The sequence below is a fragment of the Dromiciops gliroides genome, chromosome 2, assembly GCF_019393635.1.
Source record: "Dromiciops gliroides isolate mDroGli1 chromosome 2, mDroGli1.pri, whole genome shotgun sequence".
Lineage (NCBI taxonomy): Eukaryota > Metazoa > Chordata > Mammalia > Microbiotheria > Microbiotheriidae > Dromiciops > Dromiciops gliroides.
The window spans coordinates 210,141,791-210,165,645 of record NC_057862.1 but is presented as its reverse complement, the minus strand read 5'-3'; the positions used below and the strand labels follow the sequence as shown (position 1 = coordinate 210,165,645).

The 23,855-nt window shown below is 35.6% G+C and overlaps 1 protein-coding gene across 1 annotated transcript in view; it reads left to right on the top strand.

The window, feature by feature from the left end:
* Nucleotides 1–23,855, top strand: part of LOC122738591 (cation channel sperm-associated protein subunit beta-like) — a 198,378-nt gene that overhangs the window by 160,920 nt on the left and 13,603 nt on the right. Inside the window, exons 21-26 of the mRNA XM_043980582.1 lie at nucleotides 570–709; nucleotides 5,864–6,061; nucleotides 7,967–8,077; nucleotides 9,069–9,179; nucleotides 14,472–14,607; nucleotides 18,752–18,852. Of these exons, the coding sequence (XP_043836517.1) occupies nucleotides 570–709; nucleotides 5,864–6,061; nucleotides 7,967–8,077; nucleotides 9,069–9,179; nucleotides 14,472–14,607; nucleotides 18,752–18,852 (797 nt within the window). The remainder of the gene's footprint in view (nucleotides 1–569; nucleotides 710–5,863; nucleotides 6,062–7,966; nucleotides 8,078–9,068; nucleotides 9,180–14,471; nucleotides 14,608–18,751; nucleotides 18,853–23,855) is intronic.

Sequence of the window (23,855 nt, the reverse complement as noted above, 5' to 3'; positions counted from 1 at the left end):
GATGCTGAGTGAAATAAGAACTGAGAAAACAATATACACAATTAAAACAATAAAATGGAAATAAAATAAAACAACATTATTCATAATAACCCATGTCTTTATAGAAGAGGTTAGGAAATTTGCTTCTTTCCTTTCACTGCAGAAAGGGGATTTTATAAATGTGGAATTTTACCCATATAGTATTAGGGGTGATGTGTTGTTTAGCTTTATTATTTTTTTCCTAAAAAAACAAAAACAACTCCACCAACTTTGCTATAAGCAATGGTTCACTGGGCATTCGGAGGATTGTGGATCATATATGGAAATAAATGTAAGATGAAGGCAAAAGACAAAAATAAAAATAAATTTAAGAAACAAAAATGCATTTCAATACTTAAAAATATTCAAATGGGAATAACCAATTGATTAGTTCTGTTTTGAAAACATTTATAGTTTCTGTTCCTTACATTTACTTTATCCATATATAAACCTTTAGGAATATCATTCTAAAATAGCAACTAACATGTCTGAATTGATTTAATTAAATAAATTGAGTAGATAGATATTAATTCTTTTTCTCTGTTCCATAGATATTCGGAAACTAAATACACCACTTATAAAAATAGTTGTTGGACATGCGTCCTTGATGGATATAAATACAAATGCATATTTTGATGAAACTGACGGTTATGTAGTTGAAATGTCAATTACAAATAAATATTTCAGAAATGTAAGATAGCATCTTCTAATTTATAAAAGAAAAGCACATTTAGTAGATTTTGTAAAGTTAAAGACAGAGGAAAAAATATTTTCAATGCTGTTTGTTTGCTTTTACTTTTGAGGAAAAAATGCTAATACTTTTGCATCATGGTCTACAAATTTATTTTTCTTTGATGCAATTTATCTATGTAGGGAGCTGTTACCTCATGTGGAAAGGGTTTTTTTTTTTTTTGCTATTGTTCTTTACTTTCTCCTTTTTGGAAGTGTTGCATGGAATGGCCCTAGTTTCCCCCCCCCCTCTCTTTTTTTTTTTTGCAAGGTGAATGTGGGGTTAAGTGACTTGTCCAGTGTCACACAGCCCAGGTTTCTCTTGATAAAACATCACTCTTAATGGAAGTCAGGGGATATAAGTACAGTAGGGATGTCCTTGAGATTAAGTTGGAGGTGCTATTGGTGCTAGAGAGAGACATAACACCTGGATGCTGGGGCACAAAAAATCACCGTAAACTTTTCTGTCATTGGAGATAGGAATATGTATATAAATCAAATCCAGGGAAAAATAGACAACAGAGTGGGTGATAAATTTAGAGTTAATTTAAAGGAAGTCAACCAGTTAGAACTTTGTTAGAAATTTAATATGAGAAAATGTAATAGAAATATATATAATAAAATCATACACTTGGTTTAAAATCAATTTTGCAAGTATAAGTGAGGAAGCTATAGCATGGTAGTTATTCATCTGAAAATTAACTATAGTTTTAACACAGTATTAGTTAACAGTATGGCATCATCCTATGTGATTTTAGGCTACTTTGAATAAACTGCATTAATGCATACTGTGTGTTCATGAAGGTAATTAATGTCTTAAATGGTAAGTTCCCATAATCCAAGTCTCATATGGATTTAAAAATTGAGGATAACGATCACAAAAAATGTGAATCAAATCCCATTATTTTCTCACAATACTGGATGATGACAGTTATTTCCAAATATCATTGTCTCTACCATCAATCATGTCTGACAGCACATGCATCATTATTATTTATAGTACTAAGCCTTTCCAAAGAGAGGATAGTCTAGTTTTCTTATCTGTTTTCATGGCCTAAGATAACTTGAAATTAAAATGACAGATGGACAAGAAGACTATGGAAAGATAAGTGGTGGATCTGGATAGGTTATAAAATATTGTCAACAGTGATTCCACCATCACCTACATGCATGACCAGAAAAGAACTAAGCTGTTCATGTTGTGAGAGTGTTATAACAATTTGATAGTTCAGCTGCTATATTAGTATTGTTGTTAAAAGAATCATAGGAAACAGTCCACTGTGGTGACTGAATCATGAAGCATTAGTGGAAGGACATGTATGAGAATCACAGAGGGTTGAGAAGGCATATTGGGATTATGATTAGTTTAAGTAGAGGTACGCACAGAGGAACTCACAGGCTTACTGAAGAATTGAAATGTATTGGGGCAGCTAGGTGGTACAGTAGATAAAGCACCAGTCCTGAATTCAGGAGTACCTGAGTTCAAATCCAGCCTCAGACACTTGACACTTACTAGCTGTATGACCCTGGGCAAGTCACTTAAGCCTCATTGCCCCACAAAAACCAAAAAACCAAAAAACCCAAAACAACAACAACAACAACAACAACAAAACAAAGCAAAAAGAGTTAAAGCATATTTCCTTTGCATTTCAAAAGATTATTTTTCTATTGTTTAAGAAGACCAGGGAAATGTTGCTACTTGTGTGGGCCCTATCTAGTTTCAATCTAAATGTTGTAGTTGTTGTTAGTCCTTCATTCTCAAAGAGGACTATGACATCTGGGAGGTGATGTCATGACTGCAGTGAATTGGATTTAAGTGAGGAACGGCTGTGCAAAGTCACCAGCCTCACTCTCCCCACTGGAGGTATCGGGGTCCAGTGGCAAGATATAGATCAAGGCAACTGGAGATGGCCCTGGATGCAGTGAGAGAACTTGGTTTTTTAAGCTAAGGCCTTTCACAGGTTTCATTCTAAATGTATCAACTTGAGAAACCTGCCAGAAAAAGTGACTTTCTTCTTTAATGACTAGGAGAGCTGAGAGAAAGAACTTTGGAAAAGCAAAGATGAGTTAGTGCAGCTGGAGCAGCAAAATGTCCTGAGGGAGAGACAGGGGAAACATTGACCTAGCTGTCAAACCACCACCACTTGCCCAAGATGCCAGGGCAAATAACCAAGAGCACTGGGAATAGCAGCTCCCTCCAGGCTATCAGTTTTGCTCTAACCTCACCCCTGTAGCCATTGTCTATAGAATGCAATCCTTGGGGAGATAACCCACTGCTTCAATGAATTCATCAATATTTTAAAGTGCCTACCATGTATCAGCCATTGTGCTCAGCATTAGGGATACAAAGTCAAAAGACAGTCCCTGCCTTCAAGGAGCTCCTTAGTAGCCACAAATAATGAAAATGAAAGAAATTTCTCACTACCAAACTCCTTTGCATTATCAAATTTTTCACTATGAGGAAGAGATATGTTTTCCCCCCACAATACCATCTGCTTTGCTTTTACATGTTAAGCACTATTAGGCCTTTATTTAAATCTGACATGTAGCTAAAATCTTCTGTCTCTGTTACCTCCCTCATTAGAATGTGAGCTTCTTAGTTTCTCTGAGTTGTCCATAGTGTTTATGGTGTTTTGTACAAAGTAAATGCTTAATAATAATAATAATTAATAACAAGTAGCTAGATGGCACAGTGGATAGAGCACTGGCCTTGGAGTCAGGAGGATGTGAGTTCAAATCCAGCCTCAGACACTCAACACTTACTAGCTGTGTGACCTTGGGAAAGTCAATTGACATCACCTCCCAATATCACATTCCTCTTTGAGAATGAAGGACAAACAACAACAACAACAATGATGATGATGACAACAATGATGACAACAATAACAACAACAAAGTAAAAAAAGAGAACTATAAACCCATGTCATTAATGGATGTAGATACAAAACTTCAAATAATATTCCAGAAAGAAGATATAAGAATGTGTAACACAAGCACTTATGTTCCTCTTTAAGGTTTGCCAAGCACTCCACATGTTATTTTATTTTATCCTCATAATAACCTAATTTTATAGATGAGGAAGTTGAAGCTGAGGGAAGTTAAGTGACTTGTCCAGGTTCACACAGCTAGAAAGCACTGGAGGCAGGATTTGAACTCAGTTCTTCCTGACTCCAACTCCAGCCCTTTACCCATTGTGCCAACTCTAATATAATCATAATTCCCCAAATGATTAAAATCATATGTTTATATCAATAGTTTAAAAAATAGCTTTGATATAATACAGCCCTCTTTTGTGCTTAAAATGTAAAGTAAAAATTATTAAACTGAAAAGTACAAAAATAGGACCATATGTTAAGTAATAATTATAAATCTAAAAAATTATTATTGTATATTGTATTAGAGAAACACTAGAAGATTTTTCATTAAATATAGGGGGAAAGCAATGATGTCCCCAACTCCAATACAATTTAACATTGCATTAGAAATGCAAGAAATAGCAAAAGATAGCAAAAATGAAATTAAAGGCATAAGCAGACAATGCTATCCACTTTTTCGGTTGACAAGATAGGTTATTTTTAAAAGCCCAGTGATTAATTTCTATACAGCAATAACAAAATTTAGAAAAAAATAATACAATGAAAAATTCATTCAATAGAACTATAAAATGAATACTATATATTTCAATCAAAGTCTAACACAACCAGATTTATGTAATTATAAAATAAAACCATTCTTTAAACAAATAAATCACGAATCACACAATTCAAGGAGGAATGTCTATTATGACTGAGTTATGCCAATATAAAAAAAATGATGTTACCTAAATTAACTTGCAGGCATGGTGTTATGATAATCAAACCATAGAACTTTATAAAACCAGAATAATAAAATTCTTTTGGAGATACTACAGATCTAGTACTCTAAAGTAGGTAATGGAAAAAAAAGTAGACATAGAGGAAGGTTAGTCCTTACAGACCTCAAATTCATAATGTATTACCCACTCTAAAGAAGCAATAACAACTCCTGACACTTCTATATCTATATGTAGCTAGATATATTTATAGACATATATCTCTCTATATGTTTATATATATAGATTTATATACATCATATACATATGCATATATATATTATAGGCATATCTTTCTCTCACTCTTTCCATCCACCGATTCATCCCTCCCTCTTTCCCCCCTCTCCCTTCCTCCCTCTCCCTCCCTCTCTCTCTCTCTCTCATCTATGTTTGCACCTCAGAGATAACTTAGAATATTTCTCATAAGAGCATTTTCAGCAATTACTCTTAAAAATAAAAAAAAATCCTCAAATAACCATGTCATGTTGAAAAATTGTTATAATTTATTTAGAAGCCTTAACATTATACAGACATCAAATATAGCTGTTGATTATTAATGTTTTGTCTAAACTTGAGATTTCATTGGTATAGGAAATTTCCAGCATGAAAATGTGTACTTGCATACTCCCCAAATCAGCAAATGTTCTTAAACTGACCATCTAAGAGAATTACCTAGTACATTGAGAAGTTAAATGAATTAATTTCATTTTTGGCTGTTGAAAATGAACTCCTACTAAAAAAGGGCACATTTCTTGAACAGAGAGATGACAATTATTCACAAAATTTGTATACAATTCTTCATTTAAGTGACTCCATCATATTAACATCAGCCTGGCACTGGGAAAGTGTCAATAGAGCTTATTATAATGACTGAAAACTTTATATGATGATGAAATTTGTTAAGGTACTGTTGACTTGATAATTTTCATTAGTAATAAGATATGCAAAAAGTCCTTCCTAGAAAAGAATGGCTTCAGGAGCAGCCAGGTGGTACAGTGGATAAAGCACCAGCCCTGGATTTAGGAGGACCTGAGTTCAAATCCAGCCTCAGACACTTGGCACTTAATAACTGTGTGACCCTGGGCAAGTCACTTAACCCTCATTGCCCCACAAAAAAAAGAAAGGAAAGAATGGTTTCATCATTTTCTCTTGTATCTTATTCCCAATGAATTTTCCAAGTCATTTATATAACCCTTTGAAAACTGAACTTTTCTCTCCTTTTTTTGGTTGCTTTAAGTAGACATCAATTATGTGACTCTCTCCCAGGGTATCACTTCAATTTCATTCATAGTCTGGGAGGCAACAGTTACATGCCAGACTTCATTAATTACCCTAACACTGAAGAGCAGCTGTAGTTATACGAAATACATGAGTTTTTTACCCAACTACCAGATATCCTTTGATGAGTGGGAATATGGATCTCATGAAGATGAACATGGCTTCAACATGATCAAAACCTTGCCGGTAAGAAGAGGGTTTTTTTTTGTTTTGGGGGGGGTTTTTGGGTTTTTTTAGAAGCAATGATTATCTATTACTAATTTGTATTTAGACATTTACTATAGGCAGCTTTCTAAGATGTTTAAGATTATTTAAATGGGTGTTGTCTCAGTGGTCATAACATTCATAAATTCTGTTAGAAAATTGGAGCAGATGAAATTCCTAGAATAATAAGTTTAAATTTAGAGATTTCTTATTCAAAACTGAAATAAGTCCTTTTGTGTTCCTAGAATGAACATCCCAAAACATGACCTCAAATCACTTTTTAGTTCATGATGTGAAAAATAAAATAAGTAATTAAGTTGTTGTTTGTCCTTCATTCTCGAAGAGGACCATGACATCACGGTGATATCATAACTTGCACTGAATTGGATTTAAGTGAGGGCTCTATTCACTGTGTCACCTAGCTGCCACAGTAATTAATTCACATTCAGTTTAATGGTTGGAGAGGCTCTAGGACTGCAGCCCCTGATGAAGAGAGGGGAAAACTTAGGAATATGACAATTCTGCTAATGTAGAGGCCAACCAAAAAGGTCAGTCAGTACAAAGAAAAGTCTCATCTAGTGTGAGAAGTGACAGACCTTTCTGTTGAGGACCTTACAATCTTCTTGTAGGAAAATGACATGTTCACAAATAAATACAATACAAAGTAAGGGTAAAAGGACAAAGGTGGGGTCCAACAGATAAGATTTATAAAATGTACTATTCATAGTCTTGTTTCATTTATTTTTTTCTGAATGTTGACCTTTTTATTGTTGACTTGGTTTCAACATTATTAATTTTACTTGTCCATTATTTATTTAATAGTCAGTTATTAAGCACCTACTACCACATCCAGTATCCTGCAGTAGGGACTAGGGAAGGTAAAAAAAAAACCATCAATAACTGTGGGGACTGGTTAATGGGACCCCGTCCTCAGAGTCCATGCATTGCTCTCTGCCTTCTGAGAAAGCACTTGGGGATGTCTGGTGTGAATTTTTTGTGGACATATATGATGATGTAGAATGAATGGTTCTGGTTTTCCACTTCATAGCATCATCAGATTTTCTATAATTCTTTACAACCCATAAATCACCGCAAAATGCCTTCTGAATGCTCTGAAGCAGAGGTATCACCAGGTACTTGCAGAAACAGGTTACCAAGTCTCTCCAAGTGGTTTGAGAACAGGCAGATCTGTGGATGGTGCTCCCATTGGCCAATCCCCTGTTACATAGACTTACAGGATCTACTCTCAAGGAACTGACTATAGTCTTTTTTTGTACTGGGTTGTGTTGTAATATAGTGGTGTCCTGAGTATTCGACCTGGATGTACATAACTGCATGGCCCTAACCTGGTGATTCTCTACCTGCTTTATCATTTCTCTTATTACTATTGACTTTTGAGTCCACCTCCAATTTTCTGCTCTTAACCTGTTGTTTCCTTTTGTTTGCTAGGATCCAGACAGTCATGTTTGTTAGAACTATGAATTAAATATGATCCATGTGTAAGGAACTCTCCTACCTCTGGCCTTTTAGAATTTGCAGGCCAGAGACTTCAAGCTATAGTCCAACTGAATCTCTGTTCTTTATCTCAAGTTCAAGCCTATGCAGAAGGCTGAGTGCCTGAATACCAGAGTGCCTATTATGCTATTGAGCTTATTATTATGTAGATTACTTACCTCTAGGCAGGAAATGTGAGTCTGGAATGGCCAAGAAATTATAGATGATTGTCCATACTCAAGTTCAGCTGGGGCAGCTCAATACAACTGTGACTTCTACTGGTTATCGAAAATGAGAATACTCACACCCAGTATAATATAAACAACAAAATTGTATAAATTTTATGCTTATTTACTAAGCTTTGTCTGTATAATTATGTTTAACCCTATGCAGAAAAACTACAGGCCTCCATCATCAATGGGAATAGCCATCCCAATCACTTCTAACTTTTATAATGCAGATCCCAGTAGTCCCAAACCAAGGAATTACCATCCCAAATCAAAAGTAAGTCATTTCCTATGATTACACTAGTGTTTTTGTGAACTCTACAATTTGCCTTAATCATATACTGAATTTCTGTAACCTCTACTGAATTTCATTAAAATCCACAAAATATTGATGATATTATCCCCTTTATCACTATTATTTTGTTGCAAGAAGATGAACTGAATGACAAATGAAACTTAAGGAATATGTTGGCACCTTTTTGTTGTCTAACCAATTTGTCTCTACAAAGTCCCTGTGTACTGTATATTTTGTCTAGGGAAAAATTCTAAAAGAAAAATTCTAAAGGACATTATATCATGAACTTTCCTTTTTTGCCCTATAACTGTCTTTTCCCTAGTCAGAGCATCACTAGGAGCCTTCAAGCTGATGACTCCTAACACATTTCATTCAGTAAATGCAGCATCTTCAGTGTATATTTCTCCATATTTCTAGCACCTTCCTTCCTTTTTTTACTTCTTCCCTTCCTCCCTCCCTCCTTTCCTTCCTTCTTGGGCATTTCCACCAGGATGCCAAAGTAATTACATTATACTTTTTTGTTCAGCAAACTTAAGAGCAGCATAGAGCTATGGCCCCAGGAAAATCCTATTACCTACAGCACTCCAGGAGTGCCTTTTTTCCTGAGGGGTTTTTTGTGTCATATACTTCCTGCTGTGGCCTCAGAGAAGATTGTCCTGAATATATTCAGTATGAATTCCTCTAGTTTGTTGGTCTGTATTTATCTGTGGGCAAGAGGGAAAAACCAGTAAGCCAGTAATATCCTAGTATATTTCTTGCAGGGCAATGAGGGTTAAGTGACTTGCCCAGGGTCACACAGCCAGTGTCAAGTGTCTGAAGTCAGATTTGAACTCAGGTCCTCCTGAATCCAGGGCTGGTACTTTATCCATTGCGCCACCTACCTGCCCCCAATATCCTAGTATGGAGATTGTGATTAAACTGGCTGATGAATCATAGAATTTTCTCTCTCTTCCCACTTCTATTTGGTTTGTAGGAAACAGGGATATATAAGCAATGTTTAAACAAGACCTCTAGAGATGAGTGTAATTGTACTACTGAACAGAAGATGTCTCAATATATAGCTTTCTCAGACTGCAGGGAAAAGGTAAGATATTATGATAGCCTGAAAACAAATTACTTAAATGCTCAATTCATGACATTAATTTTTCTTAAGAACAGAAAAAAAGCTCACATCATATTTGTAGAAGGGCATATTTATTCTTTCCCTCTCCTTACACTTTTCCCTTCCCTTCCTTTCTGCATTCAACAAACATATCTTGAGCCCTTATCACATGAAAGGCACTATGATGATTAAAAAAATAATAAGGCATATTCCCTACCTCAAATAGCTTACATTCTGGTAGGGAAAATAAAACAGGCACATTTTCACAATTACCACAATACAAACTAAAATATAATAGCTTTCACAAATGAGATACAAAGTGTTATGACAAATCAGAAAAGGAAGAAACTATTTCCAGCTTGGAGAGGAAGGACCATGTAAGATTTCAGGGAAGTGAGAGCATTTTAGTTGGCTTTGTAAGGATAGTTAGCATTTGGACAAGCGAAGGTAGTTATTTCATTACCATTTGGTGTTATCTGGCCTCTTCTCTAAAAAGGACTAGGTTCTGGATTGTCCCACACTCACCATGGAAGCAATCCAGAGGAAGTGCTAGCAAAGTGCTAAGCACAATATGGTACTCAGGAAATAGATTGCTTCTCATCCCCCCTTACCTCTTCTCCCATTTCTACCTCTCTGGATATATTTATATATTTTAGCTTAATTTGTTTTTAGTGTGAATTTACCCAATAAAAACAGCTTTGAGCCTCTTCCTACTGGAAAATTCTGCCTCTTCCATGAATCTGATACATTTCTCTGGGACCTAGTCTTTTAACAGTGCTATGATAAAGATAAGCTTCACTGTCTACAGTGTCTGCTTGCATTCTTTACATAGAATAAAAAGATATTTAATTAAACATCTGTGATGTGACTTTTTTTTTTGTTGGGGCAATGAGGGTTAAGTGATTTGCCCAGGGTCACACAGCTAGTAAGTGTCAAGTTTCTGAGGAGAGATTTGAACTTAGGTCCTCCTGAATCTAGGGCCAGTGCTTTATCCACTGTACCACCTAGCTGCCCCTATGTGATGTGACTTTTTATCTGTACCTTATCCTAAAACCAAGTCATTCCCCCCTACCCCAAACAGTTTATAGTCATGCTCAAATTCTAGGAGTTTTAGAAAACAATTAAAATGGCCTAAAATTCATTGAACAATCTATACAAGAAAGTTCTAGTAAACCGTTCAAGGACCTTAGGCTCAGACACAAACATTCCCAGAGTAACAAATATCTCTAGTTCAGAGGTCAACAATACTTCCCCAGTGGAAGAATTAGCAAATCTTCCTGATGTAGGCAATGCCACTTTGGACACAAGCATCAATTCCTCTGTAACTCCAGTGGGGACTATCTGGAAACTGCTTATTCTAGAGACAAGTATTTATTTTTGGCATCTTGTTGGCAGAGAACTTTGATTACTTCCTTTCACAAGTGGTTCATTCTTTGTGGAATACAGAGTGGGAGGAGGATAAAGGAAGAGATCAAGGTAGACACAGGCTCTGAGAGTTTCTTTTCTAGGTACCATTCAACTCTTTCATCTCTGATCCTGAAACCTACTTGGCACATTCCCATTTACTATAAGCTCTGCCTCAGTTTTGACCCAAGGTACTATTTGGAGATATGTATGTGTATATGTATGTGTAATGTATGTGTGTGTATCTGCATAAATAATATTGTATATTTATATATATAATCTACATGTATACAGATATACATATATAAAAATATATGTATACACACACATATATATGTGTGTATATATGTATATATATATATATTTTTTTTAACCAATTCTTGGCTTCATGGCTAGGCATGTGACCTGAGACTTGGAGCCTAAAGATCAGGATTTAGAATGGCATTAAATATAACCTCTGTTAAAAAAAGAAAAGCTGTATGAAAAAGATTATGAAATAGGATAGATTTCAAAGTTGAGATAGAATAGATTCTAAATTCCATTAGGGAAGGGAAAGGAAATAAGCATTTATATAAAATCTATGTGTTAAATAGTTTACAAATATTAGGAGAATATAGTATTAGCTATCTACAGATAGAAATTACCTTAGAGGTCATTCATTGAGATCCCTTAATTTCATAGAAGAGGAAGTTTAGACCCATGGAATTAAGAGACTTCCCAAGGTTCGATAGGTAGCATGTGTCAGTGAAAGGATTTGAATACAGTTCATATGACTCCAACGCCAATGCTCTTTCCATTATACCATTGACTCCAAAGCCAATACTCTTTCCACTGTACCATTAACATTACCTGAACATCTAGATAATCAAGGAAAAACAAGAGATAACAAGAGATGATATTTCTCTTCAATAATTTATCACCATTATCGGCTTCTATTCATTTATCTATTTGTTTATTGATTTGTTCATTTATTCTTCCATTCATCCACTCACTTACTGAGTGTGACCACCAAAGGAAGAATAGAGAATGTTATCATAAGTCTTTGTATGATACCTGTTTCTAGCATTTTAGAAATGATGAGATTTCTTAGAATATTATTATAAACCTTTTCTTTTTTTTTTTAGCAACAAACTTTTCTTTTTTCCAGTTACATGTAAGGATAGTTTTCAACATTCATTTTCATAAGATTTAGAGTTCCAAATTTTTCTCCCTCCCTTTCTTTCCCCCTCCACAAGATTGCAAAAAGGTTATATATGTATAATCCACAAGTGTTCTTTTTATCAGTTCTTTCTATGGGGGTGCATAGTAAGCTTCCTCATTAGTTCCTTGGGATTGTCTTGGATCATTGCACTACTGAGAGTAGTTAAGTCATTCACAATTGCTCATTGAACAATACTGCTGTCACTATGCACAATGTCCTCCCAGCTCTGTTCACTTCACTATACATCGATGTTCATTAGTCTTTTTAGACCTAGAGAAATAAACATAAAATAAACAAGAAGTAACTTAAGGAGATGAATAGAATTTTAGAAACAGATAGATATGATAGACCTCTGGGGAAAATTGAATCAGAATAGAAAGGAACATATATATTTCTCAGTTCTTCATAGTACTTTCACAAAAATTATCTATGTATTAGCCCATAAAAGCCTCATGAACAAATGCAAAAAATTAAAAATATCAAATGAATCTTTTCCTGACCATAATCCAATAAAAATTACATTCAGTAAAGGGCATTTTAAAACATAGATTATAATTAATTGAAAAATTTAAAAGCTAACTTAAAATATTGAGTAGGTGAAAGAACAGATCATAGAAGCAATAATTGCAATTTAATGATTATAATGAGACAACATACTTTAGCTCTAGATTTCATAATTATCTGATATTACTTTGCAATTAAGATTAAAACTCACCATTGATCTTAAATATCTTGACAATCCAACACCATACTTCCTAATGGATCCACTTATGTTGAATGTATTCCTAAATATTTACCAATTCTTCACTCTATCCAGTACAAGTGAGTGTTCCCTACTCTACAGTAGTCTTTATTTGAGCCTTTACTCAAGTCAGAAAATCTTTCTCTTTTACATCACAAAACAAGTATAACTCAAATACCTTCTCATTTAAGAAAATTAACAATATCTGACTCAGATCCATTGATTGTGAAAGCTAGAAGGGAACATAGCAATTACCTAAACAAATGCATTTATTTTGCAGAGGAAAAAGTGAGGTCAAGAGAAGTGAAATGATTTGCCCAAAGTTACAAATCTAATAAATTGTAGAGCTGAGAGTTGAGTCCATTTCTTTTGACTGATGTACTATATACTCAGAAAACAGAGAGCTAAATTCTAATCCCGATTAGGTTCTGCAATTGAGTGCTGGACCTGGACTCATCAAGACTTGAGTTAAAATATGAGTTCAAACATTCATTACCTATGGGACCCTGTGTGATACTAATCCTAGACAAGTCTTTTAACTTCTGTCTTCCTCTTTTTCGTGATCTTTACAATGAAAATAATAGCACTTACCCTCCAGATTTGTTCTGAGGTTAAAATGAGATGACATTTATAAAGTTTATATATTTATTATTATTAAAACATATTTATGTATTTAACATTTATAAAGTTATTAAAGCTATATAAGTGCCTGCTATTACTATCACCAACTGACTGGGTAATCTTGGGCAATAGGCTTCACTTCTCTGGGACTTTTTTTTTTTTTTTTTGCAGGGCAATGGGGGTTAAGTGACTTGCCCAGGGTCACACAGCTAGTAAGTGTCAAATGTCTGAGGCCGGATTTGAACTCAGGTACTCCTGAATCCAGGGCCGGTGCTCCATCCACTGTGCCACCTAGCCGCCCCCTCTGGTACTTTTTTCTCATTTATGAAATGAGGTTTGAGACTAGATAGTTCTGAGAGCCCTTCAAGTTCCAACATTCTCTGTTTCTCCAAGCAAAAAAGAAAGTATTGAAATTTTCCATATGTAATCCCTTAACCAATCAAGTATTAAGCACAAATCCAGATATTTTGCTAAGCACTGAGGATACAAAGATAGGAAGAGAACAAAAAGAAATAGTTTTGATCAAAAAAATGATAGAGGAGAGATTCTCTCAGAGGAGAGTTTGATCAACAGTATCAAATACTGTGTATGGAGGTCAAGAAAAATTTAGATTGAGAAAACATCATCATATTTGGCCTTTTCTTGAATGATCTCTTTGGAGAAAAGAGTTTCAGATAAGTGGTGTGATTGAACTTCATATTACAAGATTTTGAGAAATTGGAGGCCACGAAGTGGCTTTTTATTTTACTTCCTGGAATCTATGCTGATGTTACAGCATGCGTTTTTTTTTTTTTAATTCCATTCTGTGAGAAAAAAAAAAAACTCTGAAGAAGTAGATTTCACTCTTTTAAAAGTAAAAAGAATAATTTTTTATGTAAAGTTCCAAATTCTATCCTTCCTTCCCTCCTTCCTTTTCCCCCTCCCTGAGGCAGTAAGCAATTAGATATGGGTTATACATGTACAATCATGTAAAATATTACCATAATAGCCATTTTGTATATGAAAACAAATAAAAGAAAAAATGAAAATGAAAAATAACATTCTTCAGTCTGCGTTCAATCATATGATATGCTTTTTCATTAGTTCTTTGAGATTGCCTTGGATCATTGTATTCCTGAGAATAGTTTAATCATTCATAGTTCTTCTTTGAGCAATGTTGCTGTCAGTGTGCACAATGTATAGATTTCACTTCAATACATGTCTATTACATTATTTACTAAAGTGAATTAAAAGTGTAATTGATGTTAAAATTTAAGAGAAATATGTTTCTTCAATGTTTAAAAGCCCTTTTGTAATTAATTTTTAGGTTGTTCGTTTTATGTATCCAGTTATCCAGTATCCTATCTTTTTGAATATCAAGCATGGAGATAGCTCCGTTCCAATGGAAGCTCCGTATCTTGTTACGATATCTGAAGTGAATAATAGGAAAAACTGGAAACTCAGTAAGACTTACCTATTTCCAAGCTGATTGTTAAATGAAGAATCATTTAGACTAGAGCTTTACAAATGGAGAACTATATATAAGACCCTGTGAATCTACAAGGAGTGTCTATGACCTCATGAAAAGTTCTTTGGCAAAGTAGTTAGAGGTGGTGACCATTCTTGTTCTCCTTCTACTAGTTTCATTCTAGCTTTAAGATAATAAAAAACAATATTTCAGCCCTCCCAGGTATAAAGTTCATGTTTCAGATATAAAGACATTGTAACTCATTGCCCTTTGCTTGTCTCAATCTGTCAGTGTTTCCTTTTTTCACCTGTTTTCTTACTAACTCTTGACTGCTGTTTGGTCAATATTCCAATTTACTATAAAAATGGAAATTATGTCATGAAGTTTATGGACGACACAAAATCAGGATACCAAAAGTTCTCGACAGGTTAAGAGAGAAAATTGAAGCTAAGAAGGTAAATTTGAATTTTGAGAAGCATAAAAATAATGCACTTCATTAAAAAATTAACTGCATAAACAAAGGATGGGGAAATCTGTGGCAAGAATAGAGTTTATGTGAAAAAGCCCTTTGGGTTCTAGTTTATTAGAATCTCAATATGAGTCAGTGACATGATAAGGCATCCAAAAATGTTGATGTAGTCTTAGGCTACTTAGAAGGGTCATGTTCAGAGACAAGGGAGTGATAGTCCTACTGTGTTCTGTGCTTCATCTATAGCGTTGTGCTAAGTTTTGGATGCCACATTTTTGGATGAATATTGATGATCTATAGTCCATCAAGAGGTTAATAGTCAACATGGTGAGGATATGGGAATGGTTAGCCTGAAGAACAGAAGACTAACATTTTAGTCTCAATTTTCTTATCTGTAAGATGAAACTGTAAAATGCTCTTAACTAAAATTCATAGTACACATAATCAGTGACCACAGAAATTAACTTTCACAGGAAATTAACTAAGAGATTGGAAGATATGAGTAAATTTAGATTACTTTATTCTACATCCATATGAGGGTCCCATGAAAATCAGGAGAGTGAGTCAACCCCATAGGGGTACCAAATTTTTTATATATCAGAATATCCACCTACAATTATGAATGGAAAACATAAGTTTTCTCTCCCTCTTTGCACAATGAAAAGATTAAAAGACTTGGAAGACCTGGGTTCAAGTCTTAGTGCTGTCACTACCTGTGTGCTATTGGTAAGTTGCTAAACTTTTATGGGTCTCAGATTCTAATGTCTCTTTGAGCTCAAAAATTTAATAATTCCACAAGCCTTCCTTTGTGATCATATGATAAATATTGAACTCTAAAGAAAGTTAAGGGGGTGGGGAAGTTACATCACAGAGACTATGGATGGGTCATAGCAAAGATGATAGAAAATAAATGAATCATTCACCTTCATTGAAATGTATGGAACATGAGGCAGCTAGGTAGCACAGTGGAAAAAACACCGACCCTGGATTCAGGAGGACCTGATTTCAAATCTGTCCTCAAATACTTGACACTTACTAGCTGTGTGACCCTAGGCAAGTCACTTAACCCTCATTGCCTTGCAAAAACAAAGAAAAAAAAGAAATGTATGGAACCAGAAGTACTTAATCAGCCCACCAAAAACTTTGTGATACATCAGAACCCCAGAATGTTAGATTTGGAAGGAACCCCATAAGACAATATGTGTCAAATCTGATTCTGAAAAAAAATCCTCTCTGGTACACACCTGTAAAGTGGTCAAACTTTGGCTTGAAACGCCAAACACCCCCTCAATCCCCACATGGAAATTCTGGGGAAATCTACTTGAGACTTGAGTTTTACCTCAAATTTAGAGTTCCTCCAAGGTGGGAATTTAAAAAAATATTCAATGTAGAATGTACATGAGAGTGGAGGTGGGGCAGGAGGAAAACAGGGGTAGTGAGGATAGACAAAGTATCACTCAGAGTTTGCTAAGTTGATACATGCTTCAGTTCTGAGCCACATGTTTTCCCATTTATTGCCTGAGCAAACTCAGGTACATGATCCATGGACTGTTGCATGAAAAGTCTTTCCTATGGATGCTTCACAGGATTCAACCCTCCTATATAATAAAACCTAGGGCAAAGGTTCTTAAACTTTTTTTTTTTAATGTCATGGACTCTTTCTTAAAATAACATTTAAAAAATATTTAAAAATATGTAGACCTATAACGGAAAGCAATTCATTAAATATTTATCAAAATATATTTTAAAGGTTTATGGAGCCTTTGTTAAAATCCCTCTAACTTAGGGCTTTTCTCCTTGGAATTTAAAATGATTGGTATTGGCTAATGTATATGGATAAAAATCACAATTCTAAGATAAGTTAAAATATGTCAAAGATAATTATAAAATCTCATTTTCATGTAAATTCTTGAGAATTTACATCATCTTACTTCTGAGACATTCTATTTCTGAATCTTACTTTCCTCAATATGTAAAATAATACTGTTGTACAGATTTATCTTTGAGGTTTTCTTTAGGTCTGCAATTCTTTAAATCTGTAATCCTCACCACAACTTTTTGAGTTATTATTCCAATATGTTGTTAACCCTCCTTTTTAGGTATAGTTTCTGTGGTCAATTAGGGATACTCACTTCACTAATTTGCAATTTTTCTGAGTTTTAAAATATGTAGATTTGATAACTTTCTTGATCAGTTATTTATTTCATTTTCTACATTTAGCAGAAACTGCTTTTCCAAATTAGTGATTGTGTCATAAATCAGCATTCTGTATGGCTAACTGAAGCTTTAGGAGAGCTAGAAACAGCAAGGATGTTGTGGTTTTCTAAATCTACATAAATATTGGTGATGTCATTCTAAAGAAGATTTTGAACCCTTCTCCTTTTGTGAAAGAAAAACACCATCAATAATGTGTGTAGAAATACTCCCATTCTTTCTTTGGTGGTGATTTATAGCGAAGCAAAGTCTTTCTTAGTACCTCCACATCCAGATTTACACTTTGGGATGTCTGAGCATTATCATTAGTTGAGGGGGCAGAGAAGAGAGAAAGAAAAAAGTATGGCGTAATTCAATTCTTCTCGTGTCTTAATTTGGCCCTCTTTTCCTTTATCTCAAGACCTTGAATAGGTTTCTGAGGAACTCTCTTGCAGATAGTCATGAGCTGATTCTTTGAACAAAGGTGGCAAAGTTTGTACACATTTCAGATTTCTATTTTTAATTTAAAAAATTGTTTTGTTTTTGCAGGGCAATGAGTGAGGGTTAAGTGACTTGCCCAGGGTTATACAGGCAGCAGGTTTCAAGAGTCCGAGGCTGGATTTGAACTCAGGTCCTCCTGAATCCAGGTCTGGTGCTTTATCCACTGCACCACCTAGCTGTGCCCCTTGGATTTCTAATGTAACTCAACTGTCCTGAATCAGACTCAAGACTATGAATATAGTAAATGCATCATATTCACTTAGAATCTTTGGTTCAATACTTTATATAGTAGATTATCTTTCATGTATAAAAAGGGCCATCAGACCTAGTATTAGAATAAGACCAGACATAGATGGTAACCAAAACATTATGATTCAGAGAGGTCTTAATAAGCACATTGTTGGAAGTCTAAAATATCTATTCAGTATTTCTATGCTTGACTTTTTATAGATTCAAAAGACCATTGGTGCTAGCAATCACTTTTTTTTTTTTGGTGGGGCAATGAGTGTTAAGTGACTTGCCCAGGCTCACACAGCTAGTAAGTGTCAAGTGTCTAAGCCAAATTTGAACTCAAGTCCTCCTGAATCCAGGGCCAGTGCTCTATCCACTGTGCCACCTAGCTGCCCAACAATCACTTTTAATAGAAAAGCAAGTATATGAAGAGATGATTCATAAGTCATTTGTTTGGAACTTGGTACACATTTTTTCTATAGAAGAATTATCTCTGGTCGTCATGTTCTCAGGCTAGCCCCAAGGTCTATTGAACCCACAATATGCCCAAAGCATAACATTGAATAAATACCAGAGTCACTTAGATCAAATAATTTCACTTCTATTTCATTTATAAAATGAAAAAAATTTAACGTTTTGTAAATGTTAAAAGATTATATAAACGTGAGCTCCTATAGATATTAGTCACCATGAATAATAAGATTTTGATGATGCATGCCTGAACAATATTTTGATCATTTTACAGAACAAAATGTGACAAATGAGATTAAAAAAATGAAAGAATACTTAGAAAAGACCCTTGCTGATAAAGTGTATAATCCAAAAGGTCTTAACCTGAGCATAACTGTAAGTTCATACTTTTTTTGCTTATTTTATTTTTTTAATTAAAAAATTGAGTAAAAATTTATCTCATGTTTTAACTAAATTAATATGCTTCTAAAATTGCTTAGAGTCTGGAAAATATTTTGGTAAGTGAAAGGAATATTAACTACAGGTGTTTGGGGGTGAGCCATGGGAAGAGTACAATTTCTTTTTTCCTTTTTTGGGGAGTTTTTGGGGTCACTATGACTTGTATCCAAGAAGTAGAATAAAAGGGATCATCAGATGCATGCTATAAATAACCCTTGAAAGGATATGGACTGGTTTTGTATTGAAAGTGAGATCTGTACAGTCCTGTGATCACAGTGGTTATGTATAAAATGCTTAAATGGCCCCAAGGAAGGAAGGCCATCAGCCTATTGTGGAGATTCTATTATGGATGACTCATGGTCATATATTAGCAAGAATGACATAGGATGAAAGGTCTTGGATAGGTGTGATTTAGGTTGGCAGTGGGAGTATTCATAATGTCAAGATGATAACCCCATTTGAATAATATTGTTGAAGTCATTTTAAAGGGGAAAAATAGTACTTGAGTGCTTTTCATGTGTCCAAGCCTTTGATTTAATTCTGAACTGACACCATGTGAGCTATATCTATGTGTATATGTGTGTATATGTGTATTTCCTGTACCTTGGAGTTAGAATTGGGAGGTCTTATTTTTCATACTTGGGTGTACTATTTTAGTCAACTCTCAGATGCCATATGTATGAACAGAAATGGAACTATATAGAACTAGTCCTAGGGAAAGATGGATGGGTAGGCTGCAAATTGGAAGCAATGTTCCCATGCAAACATTGTATTTGAATTGTATTCAATTAGATGAAGATTAAGTATGACCACAGAGAAAAAAGGGAAGCTTAGTGGTTATAGAGAGCATGGAAGGGGCATGTAGGAGGATAGAAATTCAAAGCCACCTGTTATTTGTTGTTGTTGTTGCTTTTGTTGAAAGCATGTGGTAATCCAGAAAAAAGAACTGTATTATCAGACCTGCGGAAATAAAAAGAGCCTCACATTTACACAGCTTTTTAGGGTTGATAAAGTGCTTTCCCCTCAAGGTCATACTGGTACCATAATCCCTATTTTACCAAGGAGGAAACAGGTACTGAGAGCTTAAGTGACATTCTTCATTACATAACTAGAGAAAAGATTTGGATTAAAGTCTCTTGACTCTCAGTTTTCCTTCAATTACACCATCTTTCTCATCTACTTGAAAAGCTTTATCAGACTCTAGTTACAATTGTGTTTCTAAATAGTAATTTAATATGCATGTGCTGGTTGGGCTAAAAAGGCTTTTTTCCCCCCTTCTAAAACCCATTGCCCTGGAAGCCATGATAAAATAAAAGGTGGTAAACATTGTCCTTGAGAGCCCCTTGAGGTCAGGAATTGTATTTTGCCTCCTTTTTCTCTCCAGCATTTAGCCTGGCTTATAGTAGGTGCTTAATAAATAAATGTTTGATTGATGTGACTAGTAACCAGCTTTGGTTATTGAATGAACAGTTTAGTAACTCTAAGCATTTATTTTCTTTTTTCTTTCTTTTTTTTAAATTGTTTTTTATTTCCCCAAGTTACATGTAAAAACAAATTTTCACTTTGATCTTTAAAACTTTGTGTTCCAAATTCTATTCCTCCCTCCCTACCCATCCCCCTTAAGAACTCAAGCAGTTTAACATAAGTTATACATGTTCAGGCATGCAAAATATAACAGACAAAAAAAAACTTTAAAAGAGGAACTAATAAAAACAAACAAAACAAACAAAAATTTATACTTCAATCCACATTCAGATGTCATCAGTTCTTTCTCTGTAGATGAACTGCATTTTTCATAAATGCTTCTGCTAGCATCTTGCTCTTCATTTCTTACAGCACAATGGGGTTCCATCCTAATCTCTGCTTCAATTTTTGTTTCACAGTTACTATTGATAACTGTGTTTTCCTCCATCCTATTCCCTCCCTTTAATATTTACTCTATTTTCTATCTTCTTTCACCCTATCCCTCCTCAAAAGTGTTTTGCTTCTGACTGACCTTCCCCCAATCTGCCCTCCCCTCCTTTCCCCCTACCCCCTTATCCCCTTACCCTCCCACTCTCCCACAGGGCAAGATATTTTACTATACCCAATTGAGTGTATATGTTATTCTCTCTTTGAGCCAATTCTGATGAGAGTAAGGCCCACTCACTCACTCCCCCGCACCTCCCCCATATTCCCCTTCACTCCATAAGCATTTTCTTGCTTGTTTTATGTGAAATACTTTACCCCATTCCACCTTCCCTTTCCCTTTCTTCCAGTGCATTGCTCTCACCCCTTAATTTTATTTTTTTTAAAAGAAATCATCATGGGACAGTTAGGTGGCACAGGGGACAAAGCACCAGTCCTGGATCCAGGAGGACCCAAGCCCAAATCTGGCCTCAGACACCAAACACCAGCTATGTGACCCTGGGCAAGCCACCCAACCCTGATTGCCCCACAAAATAATGATAAAAAATAAATGCTTTAAAGATATCATCCCTTCATATTTAACTCACACCTGTGCCCTCTGTCTAAGTCTACTCCACTCAGCTGCACTAATAATGAGAAAGTTCTTATGAGTTAGAAGTATCATCTTCCCATGTAGGAATGAAAACACTTTAATCTTTTAATATCCCTCATGTTTTCTTTTTCCTGTTTATCTTTTTATGCTTCTCAAGGGTCCTGTATTTGAAAGTCAAATTTACTACTCAGCTCAGGTCTTTTCATCAGAAATGCCTGGAAGTCCTCTCTTTCATTGAATTGACATTTTCCCCCTAAGAGATTATACTCAGTTTTGCTGGGTAGGTGACTCCCAGTTCCTTTGCCCTCTGGAATATTATATTCCATGCCCTCTAATACTTTAACATAGAAGCTGCTAGATCTTGTGCTATCCTGACTGTGGCTCCACAGTATTTGAATTGTTTCTTTTTGGCTGCCTGCAGTAGTTTCTCCTTAACCTGAGAGCCCTGGAATTTGGCCATAACATTCTTGGAAGTTTTCATCTTGGGATCTCCTTCAGGACATGACTGTTGGATTCCTTCAATTTCTACTCTACCTTCTGCTTCTAGAATATCAGGGCAATTCTCCCCTAAAATTTCTTGAAAGATGATGTCCAAATTTCTTTTTTGATCATGGTTTTTAGGTAGTCCAATAATTTTCAAATTATTTCTCCTATAACTATTTTCCAGGTCAGCTGTTTTTCCAAGGAGATATTTCACACTGCCCTCTATTTTTTCATTCATTTGGATTTGCTTTATTGTGTTTTGATTTCTCATAAAGTCATTAGTTTCCATTTGCTCAATCCTAATTTTTAAGTGATGATTTTCTTCCAAGAACTTTTGTATCTCCTTTTCCATTTGGCCTTTTCAAGCTGTTGACTTTTTTCAATGACTTTCCTGTATCTCTCACCTCTCTTTCCATTTTTTCCTCTACCTCTCATTTTATTTTCAAAGTCCTTTTTGAGTGCTTCTATGGCCTGAGACCAATTCAGACTTTTCTTGGAAACTTTGGATATAGGAGCCTTGACTTTGCTTACAAAGTCTTCTTCTGAGGGTGTATTTTGATCTTCCTTGTCATCAAAGAAACTTTCTATGGTCTGCATTTTTTCTTTCCACTCATTTTTCTAGCCTATTTCTTGACTTTTAACTCCTTCTTAAGGTGGGGCACTGCTTCCAGGATGCACTGTCCCAAGCTTCAGGGGGTCCAAGGTGGTACAATTTAAGGAGAGACTCATTCCCCACTCCTCTTGGCCTGTGCTCTGGTCTGCAAGCAATCACAGTCCTGCTTGCTTCAACCCAGTAACACAATCCTGTTTGTGGCTCCAAGCTCCAGCATGCCCATGCCTCTCCCCCAAGTGGGCCACCACCTAAGTGCCTCCTGAGTCTGAGCACAGTAAAAACAACAGAGTCCCACCTCAGCACTAGCAGAGATCCCTGCAATCTCCCCCTGGCCAACCACTTGACCTCCTCACTGTCTGTGGGCTGAGTTCCAGAAGCAGCTACTGCCATAGCTGAGAGGTTCCTCTGGAGCAGCCTGCCTGGGGCTGGATCTGCATGGCATGGGCATGGCTGTGCTCCACTTTTATCCAGACACAACAGATCTTTCCTGCCCACCTTCTAAGCCATCTTTGGCTGGAACATTATCTCATCCCAAACTTTTGTGGTTTCTGCTGCTCCTGGAATTGTCTTATGGCATTATTTGGAGGTATTTGGGGGAGAGCTTTAAGAAGTTACTGCATTTCCTCTGCCAGATCAAGGTGCACCCTCAGAAGAGGAAAACAACCTCAGGGCACCTACATGCAAAACATTTTTCTTGCTAGTAATTCCCTAGAATTCTGTGTCCTTTTGTGCTAACATCCTAATAAAAAACACTGATTTAGACAATATTCACTTTTCATAACACAGATACCATAAATACTGCATTGCAGATAAAATTCTTAAAACTAAAACTTTTTAAAACCTGAATGTGACCTTCCACTATGTCATTTGGCAAGGTGAAGGCATTGTATTATATACCCACACACTTAGTCACTTTTCCATTTTTTTCAATTCCCTCATTGCGTACTTGAGAGGTTACTTTAGCACTTGTTAACTACCAAACTTGAGGCCCACAGTGGCTGCAGATATTCCAGCAGGAAGTTTATCTAGCACCTTTATTTTCTCACTATGCTGTATCACTGACTGCATGCTTGGGCTTATAGCTCAGAACACATGCACTACACTTTGAGGACATAACTGTAACACAAAACTGGAGTTTTAAAAGGAAACAATGGGGCAGCTAGGTGGCGCAGTGGATGGAGCACTGGCCCTGGAGTCAGGAGTACCTGAGTTCAAATCTGGCCTCACTTAACACTTACTAGCTGTGTGACCCTGGGCAAGTCACTTAACCCCAATTGCCTCACTTTAAAAAAAGATAAAAAGGAAACAATGAAAATATGCAAGGAATACATGGGTAGCTCTTTA